The sequence below is a fragment of the Arvicola amphibius genome, chromosome 2 (genome assembly GCF_903992535.2).
Source record: "Arvicola amphibius chromosome 2, mArvAmp1.2, whole genome shotgun sequence".
In the NCBI taxonomy this organism is placed as follows: Eukaryota; Metazoa; Chordata; class Mammalia; order Rodentia; family Cricetidae; genus Arvicola; species Arvicola amphibius.
Genome location: NC_052048.2, coordinates 193,774,729 through 193,801,860, shown reverse-complemented (window position 1 = coordinate 193,801,860; position 27,132 = coordinate 193,774,729). Strand labels below are relative to the sequence as shown.

The 27,132-nt window shown below is 39.4% G+C and overlaps 1 protein-coding gene across 1 annotated transcript in view; it reads right to left on the bottom strand.

Annotated features, from left to right (window-relative positions):
* Cul1 (cullin 1) overlaps nt 1-27,132 on the bottom strand; it is a 66,311-nt gene that overhangs the window by 14,015 nt on the left and 25,164 nt on the right. The window contains exons 2-9 of the mRNA XM_038318561.2: nt 25,648-25,947; nt 15,426-15,600; nt 13,364-13,531; nt 9,845-9,895; nt 9,289-9,379; nt 8,483-8,646; nt 5,413-5,575; nt 4,711-4,841 (exon numbers count right to left, since the gene is read on the bottom strand). Coding sequence (XP_038174489.1) covers nt 4,711-4,841; nt 5,413-5,575; nt 8,483-8,646; nt 9,289-9,379; nt 9,845-9,895; nt 13,364-13,531; nt 15,426-15,600; nt 25,648-25,787 — 1,083 coding nt within the window. The 5' untranslated portion in view covers nt 25,788-25,947. The remainder of the gene's footprint in view (nt 1-4,710; nt 4,842-5,412; nt 5,576-8,482; nt 8,647-9,288; nt 9,380-9,844; nt 9,896-13,363; nt 13,532-15,425; nt 15,601-25,647; nt 25,948-27,132) is intronic.

Sequence of the window (27,132 nt, the reverse complement as noted above, 5' to 3'; positions counted from 1 at the left end):
CAATGCATTTTTTCCTTTGCTTGATTTAATTTTGGTTTGCCATTAAAGCCCATATTCCTTTGGTGGATTCAGGTTTTACATTGCTTTCTGATCTCACATCAAATTACTACACAACACTCACACATTCTTCCCTTACAATCTCTACACCTACTGGTTTTACAAGGAACTTTATCTTACAGTGAGCATCCGAACAGGAAAATGCAGTGACCACTATTGGACCACTCAGATCCCATATGGAGGTTAGCATCCTTGCTAAGAACCAACCGAATATCAAAACTTCCAATTTAAAGACTCAAGATTGCTTATAAAACCTGCTACTTTGGGGACTACCACTCACAGAATTCATAAAAGGAATATTATGTATACAGACGTTCTAGAACTTAAATGAATGACTCAAGCTTAGCAGTGGAGGGGTGATAAGCTCGTTTATTGAGAAGGTAGATGGTGAGACTGCCTTACCACAAGCTCTCACCTCTCACTGCGGCTCCTACAAGTGCTGGTTTTAGTCTCCCAGGCACCAGCTCTCCTATTGTGCCTTGACTACAGACAGACTCCTGGACACCAGCGCTGACTCTACATTTACTGTGACGTGCTAGGGGAATTACAACCCTTTCTTTGGCTTTTTCCCTTTAAATTTTTCTCTCAGATTCAGGATTTACAAATAAGTTTTTCAGTAAATGCCTGGAAGACATTTCCATACGGAGATGCAAAGCTTTGCAAAGAATAAAGCAGCCTGCAGACTGAGTCTAGATTCTTCATAATAGAGAAGACCCAGCAGAGTAGGCTGACGTAGTGAAATTGACAGGAACCCTCAAAATGTCTCAAGATAGAAGTCCCAGAAAAGCAGCTTTAACAATTTCATTATTATCGTGTGTACACATGACATGCTGGAATAGCCACATAGTACCAGTGTGGAATGCAGATGACAACTTTTTGGGATCAGTTCCTTCCTTCCATTGTGGATCCGAGGAATCAAATTCAAGTTGTCAGGCCTTTGGCCTCCTTCCCATCAAGCCATCATACTAGCCCTGGGTTTTGTTTTTTGTTTTTGTATTTTTTGGAGGCAGGATCTCAATATTCAAGCTATTCGCCTATGACTATATAGCCAAGGGTAGCCTTCCTGCCTCTGCCTCCTGAGTGGAAGACTTACAGACATGTGCCGCCACACCTGGCTTTGAGAAAAAAATTAGGTTTAGGTGGTGCACACTTTAATCCCAACACTTGGGAGGGAGACAGTGGCAAATGGATCTCTGTGACTTCAAGGCCAGCCTGGTCTACAAAGCAAGTTCCAGGACAGGCCCCAAAGCTACAGAGAAACTCTGTCTGAGAAAAACAAAAAAACAAGAAGAAAACCCAAAAACAACAACAACAATACCCAAAAGGAACATAAATAGTGCTAAGTCTGGTTCACATCCATAGTAGTACATGAGAGGATTCTTTTTCATATTCAATGTCCATGATTCTAAAAGCTGTTGTTACATCTGTGACTGACACATCTAACATCTCGATCACAGTCCCCACCAACTTCGCACAAACTGCCCTTCAGAGGCCATGTGACTGTCTACTCCCTAAGCTAGACATGACCGGCTGTCCCCGGCACTGTCATCTCATCTTAGTTGCTTCAACAAAGCCTACTGCCATTCTTACAGTCACTCTTACTAACTTCAACCACTTTCTACGTGAAGTAATGTTTTGAATACGAATTTGGTCTTATCAAGTACATGGTTATTAATAAAAATACCCTTAGCAGCTTTCCTTGTGCCCTTAGGGTGGAGTTGACATTTACATGCTTGCAAGTTCTCCCAACATCTGCTCAGCCATCTCTACCTTCCCAGTCTCTCCTTTAATCCTCTCTGTTTTACCTCTTAGACTGTGCTTGTCTGGCATAGGTGACTGAAGACAGTCAGCATTGACCCTTGGCCTCTACATCCATCTCTACATACACGTATAAATACCCCCAGTTCGAATGCACACACGAGGTGGACCAACAGCACTGGTCTTTCAAAAGGCCCGAGTCAGGCACTGGGGCATCATAGTAAGATGACCTGAGACAAGGGAGGCCACCCTAGCCTGTATAGGAAGACTCAAGACGCCACATCTGAGGATCAGCTGTGATACTAAATACTATAACACGCAATTCCTTTGGAACCAGAATACTGTTAAAAGAGTGATGGAGGAGTGTCTATGTGTTACTTTCATTATTAATAAAGAAACTGCCTTGGCCCTTTAAGAGACAGAAAATTAGGTAGGCGGAGTAGACAGAACAGAATTGTGGGAGAAAGGAAGCAGAGTTGGGGAGAAGCTTCAGGCAGTCGCCATATGCAGTCACCATGCTTCTCCTCTCTGAGATGGACGCAGGTTAAGATCTCTCCTGGTAAGCGACCACCTCGTGGTGCTACACAGATTACTAAATATGGGATAAAGGAAGATGTAAGAGTTAACCAGTAAGAAGCTGAAACTAATGGGCCAGGCAGTTTTTAAAAGAATACAGTTTTCTGTGTAATTATTTCGGGCGTAAAGCTAGCCGGGTGGCGGGACACAGCCCCACTGCTCATTTCTACAAAAGAGTAAACTGGGATTCTACAGGTTTGTAAAGAAACATCTCTCACTATTCCTACGTATAAATTTGTGTTCTCAACAATCTTTTCAACCTAAGCCTAGAGCCACCTTGAAGGGCAAAGTTTGCACCTACATTTCTCACAGGGCTAGGGGTTAATGAGAGCCAACTGTTACATGAGTTTTTCTGTCACAAAGCAGTTAACCATATACTACAGGATACATGGATCCCTCCTCAACACTGACCTTACCTCTGGATAATTTGCCTTTGTGAAGTTAGGGGAAAGAAATCAACGTCTGTTCCCAGGAAAAAGAAAACACATCTTATAAACATCTGGGGGCAAATGTGTGACCCTTCTCCATAAGCACCTGATATTCAGCCTAACTTTTGCCTCCATATAAATCATCTATCACAGGATAAAGCCGAAGTCTCAGAAACACTCTCGACCACAAGCCATCAACTGCAGAGAAAGGAACAACAGACTGTTTGCAGCACACACACTAAATGCTTAACCCCGAATTTCCTTTCCCTATCAGCCACCAAGACACCCCACGACCATGAGAGTTCAAGAATATAATTTTTTTTTTCTTTCCGCTCTCTCTCTCTCTCCTGCTTTCCTTTCCTTTATTCCCCCTAAGACAGATTCTACACAGCTCTGGCTGTCCTGAAATTCACTGTGTAGACCAGGCTGGCCCTGAACTCAGAGATCCACCTGCTCTGTCTCTTGGGTGCTGGGATTAAAAGTGTGTTACCATGCCTATCTATAATTAATTTTGATATTAACTAATTGGGGAAGAAAAGGGAAATAAACATGTGACTTAGCACAAATTTATATTTTCTTAATGGACTGTTTTTCCTTTGACTAATAAGCAGAAATAAGACTGCATGTGGCGTAAAGTCTGAAAAGAGAGATAAACACCAGTGCTTTAAGATGCCCTACCTAATCTTATTATTATTACAACCTCTGTTTGCTCCTTTTTGCTCCAAACATTTATGTCTGGCCTTTGAACAGTCAGCTCTAAGTTTCAGACATAATGAACAACTTCTGGGTTTGTTTGTTTGTTAAGATATGGTCTTATTGTATAACCTAGGCTGGTCTAGAACTGACCAGGTAGCTTAGGATTCCCTTGAATTCATGGCTCATCTGATCAAAGATGGGCAGCAACAAACAACTTCAGTGGCAGTTTTCTAGCTGGCCTTGAACCAACCAGGGCTCACTTTAGCACTGCCAATGCACAGCACAGTTTACATTAGGATTTGATGTGGTATAAAGACCGACTTGGGAATGAACTGTTTCCACAGTCAGTTTGCTTGCCGAAGCGTTAAAATCTTTCTTTTGTTGGGGAAAAAAAATGAGTATCCTGGCTATAAAATGATAGCTTGGTCAGGTTAGATTAAAAATAATATTGTATATTTTTCTTTTTTTTGTTTCATGGCAAAAAAAAGTTTAAATACTCTTGTTTGCTGAGGTCACAGATCTATCACACACAACCTTACGGTAAGTAAGCAATGGCCCAGTATTACACCCTCTCCTGGCTGCTCTGGACACTGCACCTAGGAGCATAAACCCACTTTTGACATAGTGAAAAACACATAACAAAATGAACAAACAAATAAAAAATAAGAAGCTAGAGAGATCACTCAGGTTAAGATCACTGGCTGCCCTTCCAGGGGATCAGGTGGTCAGTTCCCAGCACCCACATAAAGGTTCACAACGATTCTTAACTCCAGTTCCAGGGAGGTCTGAGAGGGGGTCTCTCGATTGACCTCCTCAGGTATACAAACATTCAGGCAGAAACACTCATATACACTAAAACAAGACAAAAATACAAAAGGAGATTATTATTCTTATAAAGGTGCTGGAAAGGGCTGGTGTTGGTTGTGCAAGCCTTTAATCCCAGCACTCAGGAGGCAAAAACAAAGAGGCAGGTGGATCTCTGTAAATTCAAGTCCAGCATGAGCTACACAATAAAATCCTGTCTTTAAAGGGGAAAAAGATGCTAGAATAATTTAATGATTTTGAGAACTTCCTACTTTGAGCATGTCAGTAAAATCTTAACTACCTACAATTACCAACAAAGATGCACTGCATACACCTGCAGTTGGCATGTGGAAATAATGGGCTCAACTGCATTCAGTCAGGCACTACTTACATTTAAAGCAGCTTCTCCACACTTCTCAATTGCTGCAAGACCCTGATTATGAATATGTGTCTCTAGAAGTTTTTTCAATTCTCCTAGGCCATCCTGAATTCTAGATACAAGATTATACATGCGGCCCAAATCTGAAAGAAAAAAGGAGCCAATTTTATGCATGGAAACCAACTGTGCATACCTGTTCTGCTTATTACAAAAGCTTATATCAAGTGAAGATACTGTGAAACAAGAAACCAGCTAGATCTGGTGTTTTGTTAAACTCGACAATGGAGTCAGGCTATTAGAAGTTTATTTCTCCTTTACCATGAGAATCCACTAATGTAACAACAGAGAAAAAGTACTCAACACCTTCTAAAACCCTAATGAGATACTATTTATGTTCCAAAAGGTACTAAAATAATTGTTTTTAAGTTAAATAAGCTTAATATAGATACCCATTTCAACTATAAGTAATGGAGGGGTCCCCCAAATATTCACTTCATATGTGTTCAATCTGTGATGGTTAAAGATGGGAACTCCTAAATCCCACAGCACTCTGACCAAACCACTAACAGTTCCCACTAGCATAGAAGGAACAATTAAAGGAGGCGAAAACATCTTTTCATTTTGTCAAAGGAAGAATACTCAAAGGAACAAAACAAAAAATTTGCCCACCATTTAGTAGTTCCAACAAAAGTATACGGAACAAAGTATATTCACCTTCATTCTTGTCAGCATCCAACAAATTCTGGAACTCTGTGTGGAATATTTCCAAGTGTTTCTCGATGAGGACCTGCTCGCATTTCCGTGCCAACTCGTCTTGCGTGCTCTCATGGAGGTACACCTGCACTCTCCGCTGCTCCTCAAGCAAACGAGCCTCAGCCTGCAGGGAATCCATCAAACCACTCGTGGTTTGGTTCACTTTTAAAGAATTATTATGTCAACAATGACACATTAAATTCACAAATCGCAGAGTGACTGACAACTGACTTATACCTCTGGTGTGCTCTACTCTCCTTGCAATGCAGGCTCTAATCCTTCAAGTGTCCTAACAACATTATTTAAATTCATAGTTCAAATGTCTTCATATCATTTTTCTTTGGGTAAGTGGTATTTCACATTTTGGAGGCAATGACACACATTCCTGTGACAAAAGAAACCTACAGGTCTTTCCAGCATGTGGACACTGAATTAAGAAGTACTACTTTGGTCTGAAAGCTGTTTGAAATAAAGGGTCACACCAATATAATCTCAGAAATGACCACTCAGGAATAATAATCAGCAGTAATGAGGCAAAAAAAAAGAAGGAAGGAAGGAGAGGGAAGAAGATGGAATGAGAGGGTGAGAGAGAGGGGAGAGGGAGAGGGGGGGAGAGAGAGAGAGAGAGAGAGAGAGAGAGAGAGAGAGAGAGAGAGAGAGAGAGAGGAAGAGAGAGGAAGAGAGAGACAGAGGGAGAGAGGGAGAGACAGAGGGAGAGAGAGGGAGAGAGAATATGGATATAGATATTGTGTCCTTCTCTTGTCAATCACCGAACATTTGCCTCAAAGGCCCACTTGGGCACTTAGGAATCTCAACTTCTATTTCTCTTCAATGAAAAGAGGCTAACAGACAATAAAACACAACAGAAACCCAGGTAAAAGACTGTACTTTAGAATCTGTCACCAGAAATGTGTGTGACGCAGAGTCACTGAGAACGAACATGATTAGAGCAAGCTAGAAATGTCAATGACAATCTCGAATTATTCAGGTGACCTGAATAAAAAAAGACAAAAGCTTATTTTACTCTCCACAGAGACCTCTCAGATTTGGTATAACTGTGGATAAATCCAGAGAATTATCATTGGAATTGAATAAACATTCAATACCAAGAAACAACTAAATAGACAGAGCTTGGATCATCAAAGGTAGGTAGTTATTAAAGCACAGGAAAGTTAGAGCCGCAGCACACACTCACACACACTTGGCAGAGTAAAGTTAAACACAACAAACTGCATAAGCATCACAAAGCCTCAACACAGAATGACCTCTAACCAAGCGTAAGTACAGCCAAAAAGTCAGGACAAGGGAAAAGATAAGCCACAAAGAAACATGAAAGGTTTCAAGTTAGTAAATTTCTAGTAAGAAACTTAGTCAAAATTCAATATATGCTAAAATCATTATAGCACACTATAAATGAAATATCCACTAAAATATACTAAACCATTAATGCTTAAGTTCAAACAAAACAAAGCAAAACAGCCACTACCAGTATCCTCAAAAGAGCCTGCAGCAACATTCCAGTCTAGTAAGTGTCCCAGGCTTGTGGGTTTGTCACTGCATATTTCACAGAATCTTTAATTTGTATTTTTGTTTCTACAGAGTTCTTTCTTCTGGAATAATAAATTCCAAGTTCAGGCTCTGCTGATGGGTTACATTCCATCTGATAATGAAGAGCAAGAACAGACACACTGAAGTACCACTCTTCCTGTTTTAAGTTACACCCATTTCTTGGAAGAACGCAGGTCATCCTGGCCAGGAACACAAAGCTTTTACTCCTGCTCAGAAGGCTAGGCTTTGATGTCCTTGTGGGTTGGTAAGCAAACTAATGAACTAAATTATTTTATGTGAAAGAGTGTTTAGGCTCCATGTATGTACGCATGTACACTATGTATTCAGAGGCCAGAAGAGGTTGCTGGATTCCTTAGAACGGTGGTTACAGATGGCTGTGAGCTACCATGAGGGTGATGGAAACCAAACTTAGGTCCTCTGCAGAGCAACAGTTATTTTTTTAACTGTTGACCAGTATCTCCAGCCCATATTTTTTTAAATAATAAAAAATAGGAATATAGAACATTCAAACAAGTCCATTTTTTAATAGGTGAGATTAGTCTCAATCACGTGAGATATATTTTAAAGTGTTAAATGGCTTTGTAGCTATTTAGCCACCAAAGCCATCCTTGGATGGACCAGCAATCATCACTGTTTGCACTAACATACTCTTGATGACAGCAAACTAACAGAGACCGCCCCTAGAGACTGTGACCACCTAGCCCAAGTAGGCTGTTGAAAGCAGGGAATTTCCTGAAAGCTCATCTTTACTTAAGTATTATTGTACTGAGATGTACTGTACTTGACTGTGTTAATACTGTATTTGTGTTATAACTGCAGGAGTGAACAGTGGCAGAGGAGAACAGAGAACATGCAAAGCCTAAAGGTATTCGCTGCCTGGCACTGCTAACAGCAAGCTTGCTGACTCCTGACAGTCACTCCTCAGACACAACATTCATAAGACCTGAATTTCCAAGAAAGAGCAAAGAAAAATCTTAGAAGTTCATAGAAAAATAATCACACCGTAAAATAATGCATGGAGGACACCTAGCTCTACCTTGGTTCTTCTCCAAAGTTAGAATTTAGATCCTCCTTCCTAATACAATCTTGAGGACTAAGCTACAGAATATTAAGGAATATTTAAGAGAAAAGCAGAACAAACAAACAAACAAATAGCAAGTCTGGGAATATCTGCTTAATATTTCTCACTGACAAAATTTTGAGGTCCACTAGCCAGATACACTCAAGAGGCGATAATTCAGAACATGAAAGGCATGCAGCTGTCAAGGCGCCTCCTTAAGATGTACAAAGGGAACACACACTCATGGTTATCAATTTGTAAAGGTCTCTTGGAGAGTTATAGGAGTTAAACCTGCTGGACACGGCGTGACTCGGTGCCAAGTCTGATTTGTGAGGAACATTGCACTGCCAAGAACTCACTGTAAGGAGCAATGACTAAGTTACATACTATGTTTGAGCTTACCTTTTTCATATATTCAGTTACTGGGTTCTGCTGCAAGAATTCAGTACTTTCTCTGGTATAAAATCTCTCTGTGTCAGCCAAAAATTGAGATTCAAAGGATTCTTTATACACTGTTAACGTAGGGCCCTTTGCAAATGCGTCATCTTCATTCAGTCCCAATTCCACTAGAAAAAAATATGAGCTATATTTCAATTATCCTATTTTTTGTTATTATGTCACAGATAATACTTTGGTGTAGCATTTGGTTTAAGTTACACTCGAAAGATCGATGTGAAATGGAGGGTTATATGGTAACTGTTATTCACTAGTACTGAAATATACTTGTTTCGATAAAAGAAAAACAAAACAATAAACTCCAAGATATATAGCAACAAATCACCTCTACTAGGCCAGATACACTGCTAAATTACCACAAGGTCAGCTGAGAAAGTTCATTTCCAAAAGTGATCTAAATGGTGCACATTCACAAAAATGCAAACCCACCAGGGCTTGAACAACATGTCATTTAATCAGTGCCTCAACCTCAATTTCTCAAGCTGATAGATTTCTGGTCATTATTTAGCTCCAAAACAATCACATTAAATATAAGCATTTACTCATGAAAGCAGCAAAGAAAATAGTTCAATTTTTTCAATAAAAATTACCTTAAAGTACAGAGATTAAATAGCTATGATTTATAAAATTATTGCTTAAAAGTACTTTAAAATGGAATAATATTCTTGATATTTAAATGTTTTTAAACAAATGTTAGAGAGCTATCATAGTTGCCATGTGATAAGAAAACTGAGTAAAGACAAATTATTTACCATAAGATTGTACAACTCCACTAATTAGTCTTGTGTTGATGGTTTCGCCATTTCTTTCCTTTTCAATCAGTTTTAAAACAGCATTTGTTACCTTTAAGAATACAGAAAACAGTAGGTAGACATATTACAGGTCACAATGTACCTTACATATCCTTTAAACATTTAGAGCCATTAACTAATACAAGGTAACAAATATTTTAGGGGGATGGGTATGCACACGTGTGTGTGCACGTGGAAACAGAGGACAATCTCAAGCACTGCTCCCCAGGAGTAATCCACTTTGTTTCGAGACAGTCTCTCACTGCCATGGAGTCTCAGGGATCTGTCTGATCCTACTCTCCAGGGCTAGGCTCACTGGTGGGCATCGTATACCTGCTTTCTATGGGTGCTAGGGATCTACGCACCCCAGGCCCTCACGCTTACATGGCAAGCACTTTCCTGACTGAGCCATATCCCCAGCCCAACAAATACTCTTTAGATAGTCAAAGGCTTGAGAATCAAGACAAAAGTGGGAAATATTTTTAAAACAAAACACACAACATTTCACAGTAGATACCTGTTTATTCAATGGCCTGAACAAACAATCTCTCCATGTCACCAATGCAAGCTGGATGAAAAGGGAGAAAAGATATATTAAATAACTGTATTTCACTATGGTTCCCCAAAACTGGTCAAATAGTAATTTGAATTCTTAATTTTACAAAAATTCCCAGATTACAACGTAGTAAAAAAATCTATTATCACAATGAAATCAGAGTCACCCTTTCAAGTTAATCACTTTGTACAGACGTTTACCAGCTCACATTTAACTGTGAAGTTCAAAAAGAATATTCTGATTTAAGGTGGACATTGTATCAGCTTAAAAGCCAGTAGCAGACTCAACCTATCAATGTTTTCTCTGGATCAAACAATTTCAACTAGATACACCTGATTAAAGTAATTCCAGTTACTACCACGGCTTCCTAATACATCAAGATAAACAATAGAGAATATAAAAGTCTTCCAACTTTTATATCTGGATTGTGTATTTTTAGTGCAGTTTCTTTTACATACCTTACTAAAACCTCCTATTGTACTTATGTCTTCATCTGACTATGTGTAAGACACACATTTTTATGTGTACATGGTATATGATTGCATGTATCTATGGATACACACACAGATGGAGACTCAAGTGTTCCTGAGCCATCTATCTCCTCAGCCCCTGATATATACATTTTAATGTGAATATATAAATACCATGGTCCATTTTTACACTCCTAATTTTTTCACAAGTGTTATACTAAGATTAATTACTGTAAAAATGGTTTCTGAAAGAAGAAAGAATTCATACATGATTTTTAAACTGTTGGGAGAGGTTTAGAAAGTTAAAACAACTGAAATTTACAACTCTTTAACACAAACTGTCAAGAAATTAATTAAACAAAAATGCCACTAGTCTCCTCCCCAATTTAACTAGAGATAAAATTAAGTTTGTAAAAATATGTATTTTTGAAAATATTACATACAAATTTAATCTATAAAAAGTATTTTCTAAGTAGTGTCTCCAAAAAAATAAATTCCATAAAAGCAATATTTAAATTTTTTGTTTGCCTGTTTTCCCTCCCTATATAAGTAAAGCACTGGCTATGTATGCAGACCAAGCTGGCCTCATAGAGATCTGCCTGCCTCTGCATCCTAGAGCTGGGATTAAAGGTGTGCACCACCAGGCCCTGCATTATTAGGAATTCTTGACTGTGGTCTGCCAAAGGTGCTTAGAAGCCTGAGCCTCACTGTCTAGGAGAGAAGCAACCTGGAGATGCATGCTCAACCCTAATCCTTTTCTCCCTGCCTCCTCCCAGTCCTCAGGCGGTTGTAAGGCAGCAGTGAAAATACAAGGCTGTGGTTATCAGCTTCTAACAGAACCCCTACACTTTAAAAAATAATTTGTTCCAGCTATTTTCTAAATTACCAACCACATCCTTAGACAGACATAACCCAGCTCTGGATGATTGTCACTTCAAAGGAAGGAAGTCAAAGAGCAAAAGAAGGCAAAGAGGCAAACCAAAGAAATTTCAGAATAGGTTAGCATAACAAGTCTTGGTGTCAGAACTTCAACATATCAACAATGAAATCAACTTAGATTCCCTGGGTGATTTGGAAGGAAACCAATAACCTTCTCTATTTAAAAGAATTAATTACGAAAAAAAAGAATAGAAACCTTATAATTTGTCATGAAGTCACTACATGACAAAGCAGCCACATTTGCTAAGAAAACAAAACCAGAGGCTGAAACCATAGGCTGTAACTGGCCCACTGAGCTTGATACAAACTAGCAAATGACTGGAGCAGGCTCTTGGAGCAGTGCACTTGGGACACAGATAGGAATACTATTTCTAGGTGGGGGCGGTGACTGTCCTCTGCTAGAATTTATGGCGGTGTACTGCATTTCCAAACAGTAGCTACACTATGTGATGACACAAAGTGTGGGGTTTGAAAGCAGATTTAAAACATAATGACAGTGGCTGATTCTTGTCTAACGGGGCTGGCTGCCTGCAATTCAAGAAATAACCTACTGCCTCTGCCTTCCTAGTTCTGGGATTAAAGGCATGTACCACCAAGTCTGGCTGAATCTTAAGAAACATTATATAGCTTAGTACTTTTTATTCAAACTTGTTTTAAATGTTGAACAAAATACATGCAAAGTGAAAAAGCAGGAATGACCCTCAGTAGTCTGTGATGCTGCTGCAGAGCACACACACGAACTTCAGGTCAAGCGGTGTCCAGAGGAAATGACCAGAACCATGCAGAGTCCTTCTGCAATCTGAGACAAGGAAAGCACACCGGCCCTTCCTTCATGGGCAGGGCTCAAAGCATGTTCAATGGGATAAACATAATTTTTAAAATATATTAAAAAAGAAAACACAAAAGGCTCAATTCAGAAAACTGAGCCTAGAAAATGTGATTAAAATCATGTAATTAACCAGGTGTGATCCCAGACCTTGGGAGGCAGACAGGCATTTCAGCTTGATGCCAGTCTGGTCTCCGCAGTGAAGTTCTCAGCCAGCCAAGGTTACAGACCAAACAGAAAACCCAACCAACCAAACAGAACCTCAAACAAAAGCCTATGTAACCACATAATAAAGTGTCACTGTGAAGCACATCTGGGGCACAGATGCTAAAATTCCTGCATTTGAGCTGTTTTTTTTTGTCTAATTAAATTTGTCAAAAGCAAAGAAACAAAATATTGCCATTATAACACAACATCAGAATTTTTGGCTCCAGAGATCTGCCTGTGTTTGCCTCTTCAGCACTGGGATTACAAACATCCTCTTTTCACATAGGTTCTGTGGGATTATCTCAGGTCCTTGTGTTTACAAGGCAAATAATTTGTTGACTGAGCTATCACCCCAATTTTGTGGAGCTTTTTATCTTTATTTCCTATTCTTTTTCAGACAGGGTCTCATTTAGCTCAAATTGGCCAGGAATGTGTTACATAGCAGAGAATAACTCGAATTTGATTCATTTTCCGCTATTTCCCAAGCGCTGAGATCACAGGTGTGCCTAGTGTAGCAGACTGCACCCAGGATGTCATCCACACTAGGAACTGTGCTGACTGAGCGCCCTGCCCACACCTGTAGCCCATCTCAATCTCCAAGTTTAGAAGGAGGCCTGAGAATCTGCATCCCTATCATGTTCCCAGGTGATGCAGATGACACAAATTTAGGGGTCATACTCTGAGAAACCAGAGGGCCTAAAACAAAAACCTTGAAGTCTAACAAAAATATGTAATTCAGGGTCAGCTCTCAAATACAGAACTCTCAAACCAAGAAAGTGCATCAATGTCCAGTTAAGAGCTTAATCCTTAGATGAAGGCACCTGATTTGCTAGCAACTGCCAGCATCTAGGATTATAGTGCTAAAACTCAAGTAGTTCCAGGCAAAGTATGATAACTGGTCAATTAATTGAAGATAGTTTAAAAGTAAACGCAGGACTGTTTAACTGTGATTATTTTACAGCTCCAATTTCTCACCTCTCTGCTTTCTTGCCACAACATATTTTGTTTTTTTTTTTTATCCTTTAAAAAAAAACTTACTGAATAGATTTCATATATTCCTTTTCGTCCTTCGTCACATTCACGGCGAACCCAATGTCTATTGAGGTAGGCACAGATTCCATTCAGCACTTTGCTGGAGAATCGGTAATCTTCCCACTGCTGAGTGTAGAACTTCAGCACACTCTCATCCATTAGGTCTTCTCCATCCTAAAAACAAGTACACTACAGCTCTAATATGACTTGGTTTGTCATATAAGCAAGACAAAACTTATTGAAAAAGCTACCGCATCAAAATGCACTAACACATATGGTTATAATGGGTTCTTTTTATTGTTGTGTATGAAAACATGCTAATATGAATTCTCACAGAACACAAAAAAGTTCATTATCAAATTAAACTAGAACTTTTCATGGGTTGAATATGCACATGCAGTCACAGAGTATACCCTAAGTTTTCAGAATGTGTGATTTTTCTTTCCTTCATGCTTTTTCTTTAGTAACTGAACCTAGGGGTCAGTCTAGTGCTAGGCAACTGTTGTACCTTTAATCCAAGACAGGGTCTTGTTAAATTGCCCAGGCTGCGCTTAAATTCAAGTATGCAGCCCAAGTACACCTAGAACCTGTGATCCTCTTGAGATCCCGGGATTCTGGGTGTGCCCACCACACCCAGTGGCAATTTCTTTACCCTGGCTCCCTGTGTTCCCGTTTTCCAAGGCTGCCCTTGAACTTTTTTCTGTTCCTCTGCCTCCACCCACTGAAAACCAGGATTATAGGCCAGTGCTGGAATTATAGGTATATACACCTCCGTATCTTGCTTTGTTTAGTTTTTAAGCAATTTCTTCTTAAGGAATCTACCTCCACAGCATCTCTATGTTTGACATTTTTCCAGTTTAAAAAAGAATGAAACAAAAACAAAAAAACCTATCCTCTTAATAAATTATAATGAAAGCTAATATACTTATTTTTTAAAAAATGAGCTGATTCACAAACTTGTAAACCTACAAAAATATTCATCTTAATTTTGACATTCTGAGGTATTAATGACATCTCCAAAGTGTGTCAAAGAGGTATAGGAAAGTCAGTGGGAGCCCGTTCTACCCTCCTGCCTCAGTATCTTCATGTGGAAAGCCACAGCCCAGTAGACCTGTATTCTACAAGCAGCAACATTCAAGTGACCCAACCATCTACATAAACGTCTGGACACACCCCAACACAACCAAAGGTTTTGTTTATGTAAATGACATGAATTTTAAAATGCAAAGCTGGCCTATTCCACATGTAAAATGCAAAGGTGTTGCTGATGAAGCCAGTACTGAAAACAACATACTTTGCTTACAAGTGCTGCGAATTCAAAAAACAGGGGCTATACAGCAAGACACTTCAAGTTTAAAAACTTTAAAGTGGAATATTAGTTATAACTTGTCAGTTAACTACAATCTGTTATAATGCTTCCACTTAGCTTGTAAAATAATGAAGAAAAAAGCATTTTGTGCAGCATGCAGAAAACACTCTATACCCTCTTCATAAATTAAAAAACAAAAAAACCCTATATACACAAAAGAGACTCAGAACCTTCCCAGGTAGAGTAGCAATAGCTACTGATTGAAGACATCATGCACAACAGCAGAGGAGGGAGCTACCTGCCTACCCAATGGCTGAGTGTAAGGCACCCTACTTCCTTTGTTACAGAACAGACTACTAACACCAAAGGCAGAAGGCTAAAAAAAGATTCATCATTGCCAAGCAATGGTTTGAGCTAATGCTTTTAAATCACAGGATGTGGGTAGTTGTATCAATGGCCAACCCAGTCTAGGCCTAGTGTCAGGATAGACATGATAGTCATGGCAAAATTGCTGCACTTTAAGAAAAAAATAAAATAAACCAGGTGGTGCTGGAGCACGCCTTGAATCCCAGCACTTGGGAGGCAGAGGTGGGTGGATCTCTGCGAGTTCGAGGCCAGCCTGGTCTACAAGAGTTAGTTCTAGAACAGGTTCCAAAACTACAAAGAAACCCTGTCCCGAAAAACCATAAAAATAGGAAAAGAAAGAAAAATTAAAACAAAGTGTTTTTATATGTTTCGTATATCAGTGAGACATCTTACCTTGAGAAGATTTGTCAAGTAATTCTTCAAAAACTCCTTCAATCGCTTGTATAACTCCAAGCCAACAAACTGAGCTCCCCCAGGAGTCTGGCCCTTTTTTGACTTGGAAGGAGGGACTCCAGCTCCCCGAGCTTGGTTGGACTGATGCACACTAGTACAGTAGTTATAAACATGACTTGGAGAAAGTTAAGGAGATGAACATATACCTTAGATGCTAACAGTGATTAACGTGAACATATTTCCTTCTTTTTATGTATATTCTCAATATATTGATCAAAACCTGCTAAAAGCTCTTCTGGTTTGTATGGGCTCCTGCATGCACATGGTAAACATATACTTACTCAGGTTCATGCACACATATATAATAAAACAGTATCTTTTTAAAAAATGAAGATAATCCACAAAGTAGAAAATATTGTTAAGCTATAATCTAAGAAAGAACCATAAGTAGAATATATAAAGAACTCTTAAAACACAGTAACAGGACAAATAATTCAATTGAACATGGGCCAAAAAGATCTAAAAGATATATTAATGTCAATAAACACATGAAGAGATCCTTAATACCATTAACCTCCAGAGGAATGCAAATCAAACCACAATGACTAATTCATATTCACTAAGATGGCTAATGTTAAAAACAAAATAAGGATTGGCCAGAATGGGAAAAAACAGGAGCTGCCATACATTGTTAGTGGGTAAGCAAACTGATGCAGCCACTTTATGAAAGTCATGTTGTTAACTGGATCAACACAGACACAGATACACACACAGAGCCACACTATTCATAACAGCCAAAAAAGAAAACAACCCAAATGCCTACCAACTCATGGAAAAACAAAATGTGATCTAGTCACATATATTGAAATAATTCTATTATAAAAACAAATGAAATGCTTATACATGGGCTAAAATGGAAGATATCTAAAAATACACTAAGTAGGACAGAGCTAGTCATAAAGTCATTTTTAAATCAAAAATAAAGTACAATGTGACAAAAAATGAAACACATGAATAGAGAGAAAGCATATTTAGCAGTAGAAATAAAAAAAATCTAAAAGGCATTAAGATAGTTGCCGACAATGGGTTGATTACACAATACTAAGTCAGCCAAAGACCATAACAAATTCACACGCTGACTTTTAAACACTGAATCTTTCCCAACGACCCCCTCAAAGTTTCTTTGGCAGGGAAGCTGGCTGGAAGCTAAGCAGTGATCTAGGATTTTCTCTCAGGTCTGTCGGGGTTTCCTACTAGCAGTGGGTAGGAAATGCTCTGAGACAGTGTGGTTATGTTACAGCACCAAGTTGGAGTCAGGCTCCGAAAATGACCCTACAACTCTCCCAACATCAGTGAAATGACTCCTTCTGTGAGTTCTCCGGGCTTCACAGGAATCAAAGTCTGTAGCAGGATCCTGTTGGTGGTTCCTGCACAGGCACTCCCGAGCAGCTGCCCTGCCAGGCCTGGTGAAAAAGCCCACCTCTAAGTTCATCTCCAACCACTCATTCACCGTTACCTAAGGGTGAGAGAGAGGATGCTGTGCTGTTTTCCCACAGTCATCAATGCTGAGGGCCCAGGCTGCCTCAAACAGCTGCCACCCACAGCACTGATACTACTTCTCACGTGCACACACTGGGCAATCGACTTTACTTCTAATTATTACAGAACTCAGATCATTTCTATTTTCTAAGGGAAAATCCAACTAAAACAACAAAACTAAACAGAGCCACTTTCCATCCACTTTTTCCCCAACTACAACTTAAAACTGAAAAGCTGAACTAAATTTCTATTGACATCCACTAGAACCTGTATTGGACACACCTCCTGTTGAGCTGGCAAAAGTTCACGAACAAAGGAGACCCTGGGTTCAAGTCCTAGCACCAACCAACCAGAACCAGCTTCCTGCCCTCCTCAGCGAGTAGAATGCTTTTACAAAACAACAACAGCAAGAGGCAGAATATCACTGGTATAATCAGACTGACAAGTCATAAAATGGCTCTCTCTGGTCTGCAATTATATGCATTTCTGAAAAGATATATCCCACCAAAGCAAGTAATACACCTCATGGCATATTTCAAAAGCAAAGGCTACTTGCAATTAAGTGTGACAAAGTACAGAATTTTTCTTTTTAAGGATTATTTTTTTTATGAGTATGTGTGAGTGCCTAGATGTTGTCTGTGTACTGAGTCTATGCCTGGTGCTTACAGAAGGACGGACTGAGTCCTTAGAACAGGAATTCTGTTCTACACGGTGCCAGGAAGCAAACCCAGATTCTCAGAAGATCAGTCAGGGCTCTTAACCACTGAGTCATCATTCCGGAAACCCATTTTATAATGTTACTCTGCATATATACACCATGCATCAAGTCTGGAAAGAGAGTAGTGAACATACCATATTTACACTAATAAACAAAACTCATGCAGCACTTTGTGGAGTATATATCAAGAGTTAAATAAGAAAAATAAAAATCTATCTTCAAATCTGAAAGGAAGAGAACTGTTTAAAAACCATCTTCAACTCCAACACACAATTAGACCTCTCTCCACACAGCACATGTTTATCACCTGTTTCAAAAGTAGAAGAGTTTATATAAGGTATCATATGAGATTATTCCAAATCAATTAACAATCTTCAGGGCACTCTGGGTAGCTGGGCACAGGCCCTACTACTGAGGTACACATCCTTACCCATTTATTACACATCTGGAGACTAAATGTACAGATAAGACCAAGGCTGTTTTCTGCTATTTCTTATCAAAATACGAAGAGCCTTGAGCACATAACTTAAATACAACTATTTTTTAAAGGTAGAGTTAAAAGTTAAAAAGTAAATAAATTGGTGAACCATTGTGTACTTTTATCTTTTGAGAAATGCGTTTGTAAATTTCTATCCAGAAATATCATAGCAATACCTCCACCGGCACTGTGGGAACTTAGCCCACTTTCTCCCTGATATCCCTCACACTGGCTATCAGTTCTTTACAGCTACTTCCCACCTGGCTAGGCTTTCTAAAGCTCTCACTTTAACCCCTTATTTCTTTAGAAGCCACAAGGTTGAGTATTTTCCCATATTTTTACTAGTTACATTTCTTTATATAAACTAGTTATTCCCTTTAGAACCTTAATTTATATTTGCAGCACTGGAATTAACCCAAGACCTCATATGCTAGGCAAGTGCCACACCATTCACTGTGCTGTATACCCTCAGCTCCTTTCTGTTTACTTCACTTAGTTGCCGAGGCTGGCTTTGAACCTGCCTCTGTAGTCCAAGGAGGACTTAAACCCGTAAGGACCCTAGCCTCAGCTTCCAGAGCAACTAGAATCAGACATCTGTGTAGACTTGGATGAGGCATATTCTTAAACTTTGGACAAACGCAGACCAAACAAAATAGTAGATCACATTTGATAAAGTTCTAAAAACATTCCTATGTTTAGGTTCATCTGATGTAAGACATGCTAATAGGTGAGCAAAGTAAGACTCCTAAAGTACAAGATGAAACATCCAAATATATTTACTGGTTTAGACAGTTATACCAGAAAGGATGTAGATCATCAACAATCAGTTTTGAAAATCTGCTACTTATTCTTTTTGATCTGCTTTTCTGTAATTATTTTCTACAAAAGCAAACAAATCTTCAGTAGGCAGGCAGAAATAGGAAGCATCACCTGCAATACTCCTTCCCACCCCAATGTCTACAGAAGAGAATGCAGGGAAAACTGCAGATCTGAGTAGAAAACAGCAGCCAACAGTGAGGAGACAACTGCCAGGTGCTGCAGCATTGGGGACAAGCATGTGCTGCAGGCACAAGAGCTAGGCACACTGGCTGGGTAAGGATTCTAGCCCAAGCGGTATAAATTCTATGCCATCACAAGACAGGTACACACGCTTATGTTCTGACTTGCTGAGATAAATGGTCAAGGTTGAACATGGATGAGACCCTTACAGGACTGCTGAGAAAAAGAAGACTTTAGGAAAACCAGTTGGGAAAACTATTTAGTTTACAACACTACTGAGAGAAAATAGAAGGGTGGAGTTTTGAGAATTCATTCACCAGGTAAAGGAAAGACATCAGTACAATGCTGCCTCAAGTGACGGAGCTCAGGAAGCCTGACTGCTTTGTCATGAGGCTTTCTTCCCTGAGGACTGGACAAAGGATAGAAGTGGAAATAGCAGAATTCTGGGCAAAAGCTTTGATTGCTCAACCTAATGAAAAAAATGTGTAAACATAATCATTTTTTTTGGTTATGCTTGGAATCAAACTCAGAGTCTTGTGCACCTGGATAGACAAGCATGCTACCACCGGGCCCCACTTTCTACTTCAAGGGCCAGCCCGAAACCTGTGAGTTGCTGCGCTGGTAGAAATAGCTGGACAGTTACGATGTTCTACTGATTCCTTTATTTTAATTACCTTTCATACATGTAATATTAGCAGACAATGAAATGTTGCTGAGGGTCTCATGAAGAAAGGCCTAATTTATGAGTGAGGAAATTGTCTCCTCTATGTCAAAGGTCTTTCTTGAAATGTGGATCTATTACTCCAGTTTTCTTTCTTGGTTCCACCTGACTCTAGCACTCAGAATGACTTTTACTAAGCTAACCTCTTCCTTCTGGAATGGAGAGAGAACCCAACAGTAGCTGTTCACACTGAAGCAGCCAAGTACAGAGCAGTGGCTTCTTCTGCGATGTGTTCTTTGGACGAATGCTTCTAATACTTCCACTGCCCGCTGATGTTCTGTTGGAAAATAAACTTTGAGTGTTTTTTTTTTGATTTTTTTTTAAACATTAAATTTTTTAAAAACTAAAAATTTCCTGAGCCGAGCATAGGGTATGTAATAACCTTGCGAAGTGAATACAAAATTTCATTACTTAATTGAAGTTCAAAAGGAAAGAATTCTATTATTTACTCACCTCCCTAGAAAATATGTCCTATTTCTTTAAGTATAGAAAGTTTCTACTTTCTCACAGCCCTATAAAACAAAATAATCTACCAGAAAAAGAACTGACCTAATTTAGTGAAAAACTACATATTAAAGAAATTTTGGGCTGCTTGTCAACTTGAATTTGACCTTAAAATCCACATAAAGATAGATGAAAAGAAGTACCTCCAGGAGGTTTTCTTCTCATCTCCACATGCACACCATGAAAAGAACCCCTTCCCCCTACCATGCATGCACACTCACACAAATTAAACAATCAATTAAAAAAATTTCCCAGGGCCAGGCATCACAACCCTATAATCCTAGCACTTGGTAGACTGAGGCAGGAGGATCAAATTTAAGGTTAGTCTGTGTTGTAATAGTGAGTCCATCTCAAAAAGGAAAATATTTTTAAAATTACACACACATACACACAAAAGGATAAGCAATGGAATTTCCTTGGTCACCGACGTAATGCTGGTCTGCTTCTGTGTGTAACAGAAACCCCACCGGGTCTCCTGCCTTTTAGTCTACTACAAGTCAGTCAGCCACAAGTCAGACCTGGCAAGCCACATCCTGTGAGACATACTATCCACTCATTTGGCAAAGACTCCATTTTTCTTAAACGTACACAACATATCTATGATTCAGCAATTTCTCTCACAGGCATCTACCCAAGAGAATGAGAGAACATATGGTCACTCAACAACTAGTACATGATGTTCATAACAATGCACCTAACAGCAAACACATGGGAATAACATAGATCACTGATGGATATGCACAATGTAAAATAGCCAGTCATGAAGGAAATGAAGCTCTGATTAACACTGAAGGACGAAGGTTCTGATCATTACTCTAAGTGAAAGTTATCAGACACAAAACCATATACTGTATAATTATTTACAGGAAAAGTCTAGAATAAACAAATTAATAGAAACTAGAAGTGGCTGCCAGAGATGGTGGTGGGACATGTGGATTCAACTGCAAATGAGAACAAGGAGTCTTTCTGGGGTGATGAAAATACCCTAAGAGGACGGGAGAGTTAGCTCAGTGGTTAAGTGTAACAGCTGCTCTTCCAAAGGACCTGGTTTCAATTCCTAGCACTCATATGGCAGCTCACAGCTGTCTGTAAAACCAGCTGCAGGGGATCTGGGACATATACATGCACATAAAACACATTAATATATATATATATAATATATCTTAAACAAAATATACTGAACACTGCACTGCACACTTCTGAAATGAGTTAATTTTTTAAGTGTATGAATACTTCAATTAAGCTGGTATTACTTTAAATTTTTTTAAAAGATTGTATTATTTGCTGGGCGGTGGTGGCACACACCACACCTTTAATCAGAGCACTCAGGAGACAGAGACAGTAGTATCTCTATGATTTTTGAGATTTTGATCTTCTCATCAATAGAGCAAGTTCCAGGACAGCCAAGGCCGTTACACAGAAAAAGAAACAAACAAACAAACAAACAAACAAAAAACCCACCACCACCCCCCATCTTGAAAAACCAAAAAAAATAGGGGCTGGAGAGATGGCTCAGTGGTTAAGAGCACTGGCTGCTCTTCCAAAATTCCAAGCACCCACATGGCAGTTTATAGCTATCTGTAATCCCAATTCCAGGGGATCTGACACCTTCACAGCAATGCACATAAAATAAAGTTAATAAATTATAAAAAAAAACACCCAAAAATATAAACAAATAAATAAAAGTACATTATTTGTATGTGTGTGCCCAAGGAGGTCAGAGGAAGGTACTGGGATCCCCTGGACCTGGAGATACAGACTGCTGTGAGCTGCCCAGTATGGATGTTGGGAACTAAACTCAGGTTCTTCAGAAGAGCAGAAAGTGCTCTTAACCACTAAGCCATCTATCTCTCTAGCTCCAAGCTTTTATTTAATTTTATTTTGAGGTAGGAACTCACCCTATGGCCCTGACTGGCTTGGAATTGGTAGGTAGACCAGGCTGGCCTTGAACTCAGAGAGGTCAACCTGCCTCTGCCTACTGAGTGCTGGGATTAAAGGTGTACACATCACCACATCTGGCAGCCCCATATGCTAACCAATTATTTTATGTATATTTTAGGGGGTGGGGTGGCACATATGCCCCAGTGTGCCTGTAGAGGTCAGAGGGCAACTTGCAGCAGTTGGTTCTTAACTTCTACCATGTAGGATCCAGGGACTGAACTCAGTGTGGGGCTTGGTAGCAAGGACCTTTATTAACTAAATCACCTTGACAGCCCAAAATTGTTTTTATTTTTTTAACTTATTTTTATTTATGTATATGCCTCTGTCAATGTGTATGTGTACGTGAGTGGGATTGCCTGAGAAGAGTCTAAGTCTCTGAAGCTGGTTATAGGCAGTGGAGAGCCACCAACATGGGTGCTGGGAACTCAGGTTCTCTACAAGAGATGTACTTTTAAGTCTGAGGCATCTATCCCTTCAGCTCCCCAAAGCTGCTATTTTTTTTTAAAAGTTCTACAGTAAAAATATATTTAAATATAAAAACACATTATACTATGCAAATACATTCAACTTAGTTTAAATACATAGTTTTATTTATCTGTTAATGTTTTAATATTCTAAAATTAAAATATTTGAAATGTTATATAACCTATTTTGATAAATACTGATATTACTAAAGTTTTAAACTTACATCTCCATTAAATTAGGAACTTTAAAGTCCTGGAATCAGTACCAATCTGCTCAGTTAGCTGAGCTTCATTCATTCATTCATTCACTCATTCATTTTCAGAAGAGCTCATGTAGCTGAAGCTGGCCTTGAACTTGCTATGTTGTAGTCAGTCAGTCAGTCAGTCAGTCAGTCAGTCAGTCAGTCAGTCTGTCAGTCAGTCTGTCCTGTGTGTGTCTGTCTGTCTCTCCCCCCACCCCTTTTCCTGACCATCCTGGTGGGATTACAGACCTGAGTCACCAAGTCTGGCTGCTGAGTTCTAATTTCAATTTTATAACTGTATAGAATCAAGAAACTACAAAGTAGCCGGGCAGTGATGGCAAATGCCTTTAATCCCAGCACTTGGGAGGCAGAGGCAGTGAGCTTGAGGCCAGCCTGGTCTACAAGAGCTAGTTCCAGGACAGGACAGGCTTCAAAGTTACAGAGAAACCCTGTATTGAAAAACCAAGAAAAAAAAAGGGGGGGGGGGGGACACGGACAAATAGACAGACAGACAGACTGACTACAAGTTAAAAGCTGGAAAGATGGCTTAGTTGTATAGAACACTGGTGGCTCTTGCAGAGGCTCAGGGTTCAGTTCTCAGCACGCACTGTCGTGGCTCACAATCATCCATAATTCCAGTTCCAGGAGATCAGATGTCCTCTTTGGGTCTCCTCAGGCACCAGGGATGGGGATGGTACACATGACATACATGCAGGTAAGACACTCATGCAGAGTAAGTACAAATAAATCTTTATAAAAATACAAATTTAACTGGGTCTGAGTGCTGTAACAGTAGGAACTATGCTTTTTATAATCTCATAACCTTTGGAAGAGACAGCATAGTCCTTCATACACATTATGGACCAAAGACCAATGAAAAGTTTTTTGTGATGTTATCTCAACTGTGGAGCTGCTGGGGGCTCAGGATCGCCTATAAGGAATACCTCTGGGTGTGTGTGAGGGAATTCAGAAAGAGGATTAACCTGGGATGTGAGCTGTACCACCCATGGCAGTACAGCATCTCTGGACTACAGGGAGAGAGGAGCAAGAAGAACACAAGAACTCATCGCCTGCTTGCTGTGGGCACTGCCTTTAGCAGCTGCACATTCCTGCTACCATAAGCTACCATGTCTCTCTGGGTGTGATGAACTGTGCCTGTGAACTATAAACACATTTAAACCCTTCTTCCCCTAAGCTGTTCTGTGAGAACAGCCAGAAAAGTAGCTACTGTACTCTTAGCACTGCATTTGTAAGACAAAACCATAGCCATCAAGCTTGTTCTATGGGAGCCCTTTAAAACTGGCAAACAGTTTTTACCTGGTAAAGAGCAAATAGAAAATATTTTAGGACTTTCTGATACAGCGACCATACTCTCCTGTGAAGTGAAGGCAATCACAACGATTTAAACCACGTAGGCCAGTACTACCCACAACACTTTCTATAATCTAGTCAGTCTACTGAACATCTAGAAATATAGTTATTATTGCTAAGGACCTGAATTTTAAAATTAAAGTTACTTCTCAGTGTTTACAGGTGTGGCTCTCATGGGCTCATATATTTCAATGTTTGTTCAATAGCTGATGAAACTGTTTCTGAAGGACTAGGAGGTGTGGCCTTGTTGGAGGTGAGTCACTGGAAATGGGCTCTGAGGTTTCAAAAGCTCATACCTTGCTCCCCCCTCAACCCAGTCTGCCTCCAACTTGTGGTTAAAATGTGAGCCCTCGGTCACTGCCTCAGCACCATGCTTCTCTGCCTGCTGCCATGTTCCCCAACATGATGGTCATGAACTCACCCTCTGAAACTGTAAGAAAGTTCCTACTAAATGTTTTTTATAAGTTGCTTTGGCCATGGCATCTCATCATGGCAACAGAAAAATTAAAAGCAACTAATACAAAAGGGTACCTGTTATAGGATCTCCCCAAAGGGGGGGGGATCTCAATTATTAGATTATAAATAATGACAATATATTTGCATACAATTCATCTGCATCCTCAATACTTTAAATCACCTCTGGATTACTTAAAATGCCTAATAAAAAACAATACAAAATGCCTACACAACAGTTGTTATACTGCTCAGAGAATGATGATAAAACAAGGTCTAATGTTTAATAAAGAGCCTTTTTTCAAATAGTTTCAATCAGTAGTTGTTGAATCCACCAATGTAGAACCTGCTGATATAAAGGGAGGCTATAAGGTTGGCAAGAGGCTCAACAGGTAGAAGTGTTTGCTGCCAAGCCTAAAGTCATAAGTTCAATCCCCAGACCCAGACTGTGCTGGCAGGAGAGAACTGACTCTTACAAGTTATCCTCTAACCTCCACATGTGCACTGTAAACACTTGCGTGCACAAACACACACATGTGCACAGTCCCTGCTAAAAAGCAGGGGCTGGGGCGTGGGGGGACGGACAGGTAAGTTTCAAATGTAAACATCTGCAGGCACTAGTCAGCACCACCTTAACTAATCAAATTACCTCTGCTGAAAACAGGTAAAAAACAACTTTTTGATTTTATTACAGATAAGAAATAGGACATAACATTTCTAATAATTAAAAGAACATACCACTACATAGTCACGACTCTAGACACACCAACCACAGCTCAAGCAAGAGGATACGTGTAGAGCTCCATGTATCTGGACTTTGCCATGCTTTGTCTGGTGTACACTTGCTGAATCCCAGCTCTGAGGTCATCCCAGATCTGGTCAAGCCCGATCTGCTTCAGTCCATGGGGATTCTGACTCCTGCTTGATGACATTATGAGGGATGTTCTGAAGTTGTCCAGTACAGCAACCCTTGTAAAGACACAGCTAATTCTCCATTAGTTGAAAATAGACAGTATCATTCCAAATTTATTCACAGCAGCTCAGAAAAAATGTTCTTTAAGTGTAGAGAGTAAAATCTCATTGCAGGCAAACCTGAAAAGAAAATAAAGAAAAACTGATCAATTCTAACTTTCTGGGGTAGGTAACAGGGCAACCCAATCCAACAATCTGTGGGTGTCCAAATAATAGGTCTGTGTGTAAAATATGCTTAGAAATTTCATCCAAAATCATTTAACTACTAGCGCTCTTGAAAAAAGTTGAGAAAAAGAAGCAAAAAGAGACTGCTGTCATTATTTTCTAAAGTCATCAAAGGTTGAAACACAGCACTGAACCTTTACAACAGACAAACTCTAAAGAAGACATGGCAGAGAACATGCTTGAGAATCCCAGAAAAAGTAGGAAGAGTTAGCTAACAGTAGGAAAAGTAGCACAACCTCACTAGTTGCCTGTAAGTTTTAGGAATTCTTCACTCAGCACTTGGCAGAAAAGCTAACATTGAAAAAAGTGAAGATGAACAGACAAAGGGCTTTCTTTTAGTAAGGGAATTTGGGAAGAATTATCAAAATATATAATGTACCTTGGATTCAGGAGTCCTGACAGTAGATGCTTACCAAATGGATATGGTATTATTAATATGGTAATATTGTAATAATATGGTTATTATTTCTAAGTGTATGACACTATTTCAATAACAATCTGTAAGGCTCAAGGACCTTATAGAATACCATATTGTATTTAGTTGGTACTTCACAATGCACACATACTTTAGAATTTTTTATGCACAGCACATTAAAATGTAGAGGTTTCAAATAAGCACTTCTAAGTGCAAATGTTAAACATTGAGCTCTTTTAATGGCTTCACGAAATAAATGTCAATGAAGTAAAACAGCACAGGCTGCCATTCTACAAATCAAAGCCAAAGCCTGAGATACCTCAAGTCATTCAGCACACCATATCTCCTGATCAACATCACGAATCTCCACACAATACAAGGCCCGTTTAAGGCCTTCTAGGTAGTGCATATAGATTAAGTTTTGACTACTGAAACTTCAATTATTTCTAATATTTATAATGTGAGCTATAGGACTAAATATTTTATGAAACCAAACCATCATTTCTACCTTAAAAGTATTTTATTTCATATACTCAAACATGTTCAAATGTGAATTATAACCAATACAATATAAGACTCCTTTAAATATAAAGAAAGCAACAACTCAGCAAATGTTTCCTACAGTTTCAATCTTCCTTATATTCACCCTGGCGGAATCACAGTAA